The sequence below is a fragment of the Asparagus officinalis genome, chromosome 5 (assembly GCF_001876935.1).
Source record: "Asparagus officinalis chromosome 5, Aspof.V1, whole genome shotgun sequence".
NCBI lineage: Eukaryota > Viridiplantae > Streptophyta > Magnoliopsida > Asparagales > Asparagaceae > Asparagus > Asparagus officinalis.
In genome coordinates, this window is record NC_033798.1 from 94,560,645 (window position 1) to 94,570,785 (window position 10,141).

A 10,141-nucleotide genomic window follows, 5' to 3' on the forward strand; every position below is an offset into this window, starting at 1 on the left:
GTGCAGAAATTAGTTGTTTCAGGCGTTGTGTACACATCATACAATCCTTTTCAAAGTAATCATCTAATTTTTTTCTAAGAAGAGCTCACAAACATCAATCAGCTCTTTTTAACAGAAGTAAGAATTGTGACGGTATCACAAAATTCCAAACCATCAAGCAAACTTCAGCATGTGTTAAGAGTATCAACACGTCATGTGGCAGAAAACAGCACTACCAAGAAGTGGGGAAAGCAATGATTCATGGAACTATGACATAGACAGGTGCTAACTGCCAAGCAATAGGCGAAGCGGAAAAAATGTAATGATCAAACAAAAACATGGAAAGCACAAAATAGCGAAAGCACATAACATACTGATAAACTATTACAGACATTGCATATGGAACTTACCAATGATATGGTAATATACACAAGGTTTTAAATATCAGATATCGGGTTCGTGTCGGACGGCTGAAATCCATGTCGGATAGCGAAAATCTGGGATATATCGGGGACATGAACTAACTATCGGATTGCCATATCGGGTGGTACACATATGTATAATATCATGTCCTAAATGTAATCTAAGCATTCCTAAATTCAATATAAGCATACTTTATATCCTAAATGTAATCTAAGCATTCCTAAATTCAATATAAGCATACTTTATAAATTCTATAGACTAAACATATAAAAAACTAAATCTGCAAAGTCCAATATAAGCATACTTTATAAATTCTATAGACTAAACATATAAAAAACTAAATCTGCAAAGTCCTCTTATTCAGCATACTTTATAAATTCTATAAAAAGTAAAGACTCATCACCCCCAAACAGATAAAATTAAAATTTTCTCCCCTCTGTGATTATCCACAGAGTTGCTACCAGACTGTCACATGAAGAAGAAAAGCAGAAACTCTTTGAGTATTACATGTTTATATCATTAGATGATAAACATGGATTATTACGAGAAACCAGGGATTATTACTAAATGATAAACAATGATCATTACGAGAAATCAGCCAGATGTCTTGTTTTCCCAGCATGCTGCCCAAAACATGTTGCCAAACATTGAATTCTATAAATAAATAATTTACAACAACAAAAAGCATAGAGCTATTTGAATAATAATATAATGTAATGTAACAAAAAATAGTAAAAACAAGGAAAAACAGTAAATTAAGACATTGAATAAGATAAACAATATGAAATCAACACTAAAATCCAGACGATGTGAAAATCTTCTAAATCTAAAGGTTCTGAGAAAGAGAGAGAGAGAGAGTCAGGCGATGAGAAAGGGACTCTCATACCTGACAGCTGAAGAAGCTGAGGAAAGCTACAACTTCGACTTCGCGCATGGAAGAAAGAGAGGAGAAGACGACGCCGGAGATGATGGACTTCGATGTCGCAAGGAGGAAAGAGAGGAGAAGCCAGCGATGTGAGGAGAACGAACACAAGACGAAGAAGACGAAGGCGGCTGATGGGTTCCCAGTCGTAGCCCTAGTTTTTTTTTTGTTTTTTCTTTTGAACAGGTTCGTTTCCTTATCGGGTTCAAAAACAGACCCTTAACATCAGAACAGGTCATATGGGTTTGGGTTTTCAAACCTAAACCCAAACCCAATAAGTGAAAAACGTTTTAAACCGACAATAGAGCATATCGGTCGATTTTTCGAAGTTGAAAAGTCAGCCGATATGCCCGATATATCGCCGACATATCCGATTTCCTCCTGAAAAATGACATGCGACATAAAATTGCCTGATTCGTGTCGTTTGAACCCTAATTCCGACATGTCGGCCAACATATCCGACATGTCGGCCGACATTTAAAACACTGAATATACAATTCCATCACATGCACTTCTATTTATCTCAAGATTAAAAAAATATGGAAGAGGGGGTAGACATGTTAAATTTCATAGGAAGCCGACATGTCCGACATGTCGGCCGACATTTAAAACACTGAATATACAGTTCCATCACATGCACTTCTGTTTATCTCAAGATTAAAAAAATATGGAAGAGGGAGTAGACATGTTAAATTTCATAGGAAGCCCATCATTGTCAAATAAGATGTGGAGTAAATCACAGTATCATCTAAGATTATGATGTTTAATGAAGTAAAATTTCGGCCATCATGCTTTCACATGAGATGACAACAGAGTGCTTAAACAATATTTGACTAAGTGAAAGAGTCAAACTAGTTTGCAGTTCGTCCAACCAAAAAACCTATAATTATAACAAAGTTTCCAGCAAAAAGTGGAAAATCCATTTACTCATTCTACGTCATTGGCCCATTAGACTAGCTCGGTTTTTCAACAACTTACTTTTCAACAATTAGACTGACTAGCTCGGTTTTTCAACAACTTACTTTTCAACAATTAGACTGAAGCAATAGCCATAAAGAAAACATGCAAACACAAAAAGAGTAAAAGTGTCATCTTCTGCTATTCCTTGCGTTCCTTTAAAGCTATTTTGAAAAGTATTAGTTCCTTTTTACAAAGCTATTTTGAAAAGTATTGATTTAGTGGTCAATTTTTGACATGTTGTGGTTTATAATAAACTTTTAGGCTTTAATCATTGATCAGTCAATGTCAAAAAACTAGCTCTTAACCAGAATAAATATGCTGTGGGATTAAAATGGAGTTCAATTATATATTAATGTGTTGTTGTAAGGAACTTCACGATTTTGCACAGGAGTGTTTGCAGGTCTTCAACTTTTGCCTCCTCTCCTTCTTGATGTCGGTTGAGCATAGAGCTAAAAAGCCTATTAGATGGCTTGTGGATAGGAATCCATGCTATGAAAAAAACATCAAGAACTGAATAATATAATATTCTGAATTCTTGATTTTTTTGTCCATAGTAGGCAGATAATTTACCTCTGAAAAGAAATGAGTCCATATTTAAACCCAAACATGGGTGTATAATCAAAATTTATCATGGTAATGCCAATGATCTTTGCCAGCATAGTAGCAATGCCTTCTATATGCATTGTACAGACTCTAATACTGGCCCCAGAAAGGTTTAGCCAGTATTGATGTTCCAGAGATAGTTGATTGGCACTGATAGTCAACAAGTATCACTAGCAGTACCTTTCATGTTCCATTTCATTATAATGGGAGTTTTTCATGGGTGGTCGTTGTTATGGAAGTATATGATCAGTACTAGTATTGTTTTCCGTTTTTCTGGATGTTAAACCACTTTTGCTTGTGTAAACCATCTGTGTTTGTATAAATTTACTATTGACCTCAATTAGTCTGGGCTTAATATTGTGTCTTATAGTTCTCTATTGTTCTCTCTAGTTTTACCATAGTCTTGTTTGCCAAAACAAAACAAAAAAGAATCCACAATTTTTAACAATTAACAAGTAACTAGATCCTAATAACATGGTGCTATCAATAGGCGTAGCTAAAAGCCTCTACCAATTTTATCAACCACATCACTCCGTAAATACCCCCAACAAAATCAAGCCTCTTAGTTGAAAATATTGCACCATGCTAATCCTCCGTTACAGATTTTCACTTAAACTATGCCCTTATCACAATGTCCCCACACTCCCAGCATCAGCTAGGGTTGTGCATGGTTTAGTCCAGACCGAAAAAAACCGACTGAACCGACCAAAAATTAGCAGTTCGGATCGGTTTTGTTTGTAGGTCGGTTCGAATCGGTTGAGAACTTTTCAACCTGAATTGCCCGAACCGACCGTATCACTAATAACACTATAATTTTTAACTCGTGCCCATTAGAAACCATACCCGACTCGTTCACTAAAATCCCTCAAATCTCAATACCTAAACCTTAAATCCAAGCCCGTAGCTGCACTTCCTCTCTTTGTTCGTAGTTCCGCACTCTCTCACACTCTCTGCACTCCGCAGCGCACCGCAGCGCACATCGGCGTAGGCGCAACACCACAGGCGTAGCTTCTCTCGTCGACTCTGACTCGCCGATGTCGCTCGATTTTCTTTCAGTCGCCGACTCGATTTTCCTTCACTCGCCGCCAAGCAGGCACTCATCATCGTCTTCATGGCCGAGGCCGAACCATCTCCTCCGGATCCATCTCTTGCTTTGGGGACACCCACATCCGTAGTGAAGGTATAAACTGAAAACCCCAATTTTGAATCTATGCTTTCAGTTTCGGGGGGAAAGATCTAAACTTTTTAGTTATTGATGCATGCTACTAGATTGTAGATTAGTGAGAAATAATTGGTTTAATTAGATTTTATAATTAAAATTAGATTTTCAGCGGGACTACAAATTAGATCATAAAAAATACACATTCTCACAAATTAGAACCGAACAAACTGAACCGAACCGACTTGCAACAGTTCGGTTCGGTTTTGAATAATGGGTGGTTCGGTTCGGTTTTTCAAAATTTAATAAAAACCAAACCGAACCGACCGACCGTTTGCATAGCCCTAGCATCAGCATCGCAATATTTCACAAAGAGACCCAAAATTTTGGGAATTTGAAAGACAAAAATCTTAAATCTAAATCAAAAGTTTGCAAGTCTCCATATTTACACACATTTCCACATAATATGCATTACCTAAAGCTCTCAAAACCCTAAACTTCACGAAGAAAACCCAAAATGAGCAAAGAACCCATAATTTATAGCACTTGCACTTACTGTCCATCTTGAATCAAAACCTTCTGCAATTAAAACAGTAACAGGCTTCCGCATGAGTTGCACCCCACCCAGACATCTCAGTTTCCCCAAGGTTTTCCCAAAACTTGTGAAAAAGAGTGATACGTGCCACCACCATTCACAACGTGGATAAGTGGGTAGTTGTGTAACTTGTGTTTTACTCAGTGGATAGTTATGTTTTGTGGGTAGCTGTATAAAGAAGAGTGGTGTTAGTGGGTAGAGATAATATTAGTGTAGTTATATATAGTTGTTGTAATGGAGATGATGGGATGAATGATAATTATTGTTTGTTTATCCTCTAGTTCTTCTCTTTATCTTCTTCCTCTGTTCCTCTTCTTCTTCCTCTATCAAATTCAACCTCATCAAAGAGACAACCCGAAATTAACATTATCGTCGCCTTCACCAAAAAGAATCAAAACAACCTCAAAACCCTAACTTTTCACTAGGAGCCAACAGAAAGTAAGCGCACACACCCATTTGAACACCCGTTTGACATCTAAAAATCCCAAATTTTTCACAATTAGGTCACGGCTCCATCTCAACTAAACCCTAAATTGAACCATTCTCAGAAGCCAAACTCCAAATCCCAAAAATTGAGCAAACAAAGCACAGATCAGAGAAGAACACCAGCTCAGAGACAAGAATCAACACGAAATTGCGAAAGAGAACTCACTTTCAAAAGCTTAATCAGTGCGTCTTTGGAAGCAGGAGGGCTCCCAAGCTTCCCTCCGACGTCTCTGAGCTGCTGCTGCTGCTGCTGCAGCGCCATAATCCGCCGTCAGTATCGAATCCGTGGAAAATTTCGAAGGAATTCGTGAAGACGAAACGAAAATAGAAGAGTTTGGGAGAGCTGAAAGGGCTCTTTTGTTTGGAGAGAGGGGGGAGAGAGAAATAAAAGGGATCAGGGTTTTGAAAGAGCGGATTTGAAGGGAACCCGTGGATACTATGTGGAGTTCGGAGTTCAGACAGACTTCAGATTTGAGAGGTGGTTACGATTGGAGTGTCCCCCTCAGTTTCGGATCCTATTACGAGATTAGCCCTGTAGCTTACTTTAGGGTCTTCCTTTTTTATGGCCTTTACTTTGCTGAGTAATGAGAGGCTTGAAATCATAAACTAGGCAAATTTCACGCCCTGGCCCAAACTCCCAAACGGGCCAACCCAATCCTCCTCTCTCTCTCTCTCTCTCTCTCTCTCTCTCTCTCTTAGATATATATCATACTCCCCCCCTCTCTCTCTCTCTTAGATATATATCATATCATATCATATCATATCATACTCCATTTAAAAGTACGAGTTCGGAAAAATCTTTTTATGACCAATATTACCCTTAGGTTTTTTTTAATATTACATTGTTATTCTAATCTATTCTAATTATCTTATCTTCTTTGAATTGGTAACCAAATGATTTATTCTTTTCATAATGAGACTTAACATGCTATTGGATAAAATAGATATGTTTCATATAATTCAAATCATTTACTTATTTCAGTTTGTAGAGAAATCTAAAAAATAATGCTAGCCAACATCTAAAACTTTTGGACTTTGTAAAAGCATCTTGAAAATTATAAATTTAATGCACGTGGTTAAATTACAAAAACACACCTACAAATTTAAATTTTTTATTAAAGCATCTTGAAAATTATAAATTTAATGCACGTGGTTAAATCTCATGATTACTTAAATTAATAAAAATAGAATAAAAATAAAAAAATAAAGTTTTTTTGGGATTGATTGTCAACACAATAATCTATCTCTCAAATGAATTATTGTTATTGTTTCTTTCAACTCAGACTATGGTTACGTGATCTACTATTTGTGAGTTATAAATACATTAATCTAGGACAACATCTCTGTTTATTAGTATTTTAAATTCTTCAAAAGATAGGTGATCATTCAATTCGTAAAGGAATTTTACATATGAATTTACTTACAATATGTCCATTAAACTTTTAGTTGTGGTTTGACTCATATTCACATTAACTTGTAGTAGTAGTTTTACTCAAATTTACATTATCTAATATTCTCATTCAATTTTATAGCTCATTCTCCGTACCATATAAGTAAAATTAAAAGTACAAAGAATTATTTTCTTGCGAAATTAGAACAGGGAGATTATAATATATTTTCGTCTTGTGCTCTAAACATAAAAATTTATTTTTTCTTTGATGCGAGGTCTTTATCAAATCTTGTCCCAAACGATGTTCATGAAAAATACTATTATAACTCACTTGCTTAGGCCAATTGTATTGTATATATGACATATAACTCATCTAGAATATCTGCATCTGCTAAGTGGATTTTGCTGTTGTAAAAGTTAGAGGCTCGCATTCAAACTTTTTGGCTCTGTAAAAGATACAAGAATTTGGAGTGCACAGCTTATATATCGTAAAGAACATACAGGTTCATGAATAATTTTTCCTAATAACAATATTATTACAACGATATCACTATTCAGTATTAAATCAATTTTATTATATAAGATTACATAACCCTTTTTAATAAATTGTAAAGTATATATATGGAAGCCCCAATGCTTATAATAGTAGTTGGGCTCTAAAAATTAGGTTAACTTTACATTGTAGTTTGCTAGTTGTAGTATTATTGGCAATGCCATTATCTTTTCTCTTTATCTTATTATTCACGTTTTACTGATGTAAGTTCTTTTTTTCTAATCACTCAATTGATTATATTTAGTTTTTATAATATCAGAATTTAGAATATTCTCTTCTGTTAAAAAAGTGTTTGCATGATTTTCTTAAAAAAAATATACACGTAGTAGTAATAGTATATGTACTTCAGTTCAACTTAAACATTAGTTTGAATCTATTTAGAGTAAGGTACTTTCTACGCTAGAATAGTGATATAGTGATTACACAATCCAAAAGTAAAAAACGAAATTTCTACAAAGGAAAAGTATTTAAAATGTAAAATTAATAACTAATTTATAAAATATATATGGGCAGTGCAGATAGCTATAGAAAGTAAGGTATATATCTTCATGAATATTCGATAGTGAGTGACCAACTATAATCATCATAATTTAAGCATAAATAATTATTATTTTAGTTGCAAATTACCCCTCCAAAGTTTGAAATTTTTTAATAATTTTTTTATAATTTCTTCATTTTAATGTAATGTTTAATAGTTTTGTGTATTTGTAAATTATAAATTTTAGAGTGCTTTTTTACACTTTTTAAAACTTTTGAGGGTGTCTATTTTATACTTTTCTAAATTTTTATTGTGTTTTCAGTATAATACACATATACATCAACTAATGATTATATTGAAAAATAAGTCATTCTTAAGATTATTAGACCATAGTTAAGTGTGCACATCACTATTCCTATTTTATTCTATAGTTACGCATATCAAATTAGTAACTAAAATAATAATTATTTATGTTTAAATTATGATGATTGTAGTTGGTCACTCACTATAAAAATTTTATGAAAATATATACCTTATTTTCTATAGCTATTTGCACTGCCCATGTAAATTTTATATATTAGTTTTTAATTTGACATATTAAATTACTTTTCCTTTGTAGAAATTTCTTCTTTGATTTTTAGACTATGTAATCACTATATCATCATTCTAGCATAGAAATGACCTCACTCTAAATGGCTTCAAGCCAATGTTTGAGTTTCACTGAAGTATATACTATTGTTACTATGTGTATATATTTTTTAAGAAAATCATGTCAACACTTTTTAAATAGAAGAGAACATGCTAACCTCTGATATTATAAAAATTAAATATAGGCAATTGAATGTTTAGCGAAAGAGAACTTACATCAGAAAAGTGTGAATAATAAGATAAAGAGGAAATGTAATGATATTGCAAACAGTACTATAAATAGCAAACTACAATGTTAACCTATTTTGTGGAGCCCTACTACTGGCTATAAGCATCGAGGTTTCTATATATATACTTTATAATTTATTAAAAATGGTCATATAATCTTATATAATAAAATTGATTTAATATTGAAATTTATTAAAAATGGTCATATAATCTTATATAATAAAATTGATTTAATATTGAATAGTAATATCATTGTAATAATATCATCTTATATAATAAAATTGATTTAATATTGAATAGTAATATCATTGTAATAATATCATTATTAGAAAAAAAATTTTGAATCGATATGCTTTTTACGATATATAAGCTATACACTCTAAATTCTTGTGTCTTTTATAGAGCCAAAAAGTTTGAATACGAGCATCTAACATGTTGTTCTCACAACAACAAAATCCACTTAGGAGATATGGATATTCTAGATGAGTTATGTATCCTATATATAATACAATTATCCTGGAAAAGTGAGTTATAATAGCATTTTTCATTCACATCGGTTTGGGTAATATTTGATAGGGACCTTACATCAAAGAAAAAAAAATTATATTTAGAGCATATGGCGAAATATATCATAATCTCCCTATTCTAATTTCGTAAAAAAAAATATTCTTCATACTTTCAGTTTTACTTCTATGATATAGAGAATGAGCTATAAAATTAAATAAGAATATTAGGTAATATAAATATGAGCAAAACATTAACTAAAAGTTAACATGAATATGAGTCAAATCACAACTAAAAATTTAATAGACATATTACAAGTAAATTCATATGCAAAATTCTTTTGAAAATTGAATGATCACCCATCTTTTAAAGACTTCAAGATACTAATAAATAAAGATATTATACTAAATTAATGTGTTTATAACTCACAAAGAGTAGATCACGTAGCCACAGTCTGGGATGATGAAAACAATGATAATATTTTATTTGAGAGAGATATTACTAAGTTGATGATGAATCCCACAAAAAACTTTTTTTTCCCTTTTTTTATTTTTACTCTATTTTTATCAATTTAAATAATCATGATATTCAACCACGTGCATCTTAACTCATGATATTCAATCACGTGCATTGCACGTGCATCTCAACTAGTATATAAATATGAGAGAGAAACGAGTATGCTTAGTACCAAGCATAAGTTTTGTGCTTTGTAGTGAGGTGGTATATTTTCCTTCACTCATTGAAATTGGGGCCCACATTCACATAGGTTGATGAGTGGTTGTGAATTTAAATGAGTGGATGAGAATATAACACCTCACTATCAAGCATAAAATTTATGCTTGGTACCAAGCATACTTATTTCTCTCTCTCTCTCTCCCTCTCTCTCTCTCTCTCTCTCTCTATCTCTCTCTCTCTCTCTCTCTCTCTCTCTCTCTCTCTCTCTCTCTCTCTCTCTCACACACACACACACATATAGAGAGAGAAATAGAGAACATTAGTACCAAGTTGCTCTATTGAACTTGGTAGTGATGTGGACTAATCTGACCCCTATATCATTACTCGAAAATAGAGTCTCAATCACTTTTTACCTACTCCAATGTAGATGTAGGGATCGGATCAATCCACATCACTACCAAGTTCAATAGAGCAACTTGATACCAAGTTTCTCTATTTTTCTTATATATATATATATATATATGAGAAAAATGGAGAA

At 33.2% G+C, this 10,141-nt stretch overlaps 1 protein-coding gene across 1 annotated transcript in view; it reads right to left on the reverse strand.

The window, feature by feature from the left end:
- LOC109840231 (sister chromatid cohesion protein PDS5 homolog A) overlaps nt 1-5,583 on the reverse strand; it is a 28,822-nt gene extending 23,239 nt beyond the window's left edge. The window contains 1 exon segment of the mRNA XM_020408794.1: nt 5,294-5,583. Within this exon segment, the coding sequence (XP_020264383.1) occupies nt 5,294-5,389 (96 nt within the window). The 5' untranslated portion in view covers nt 5,390-5,583.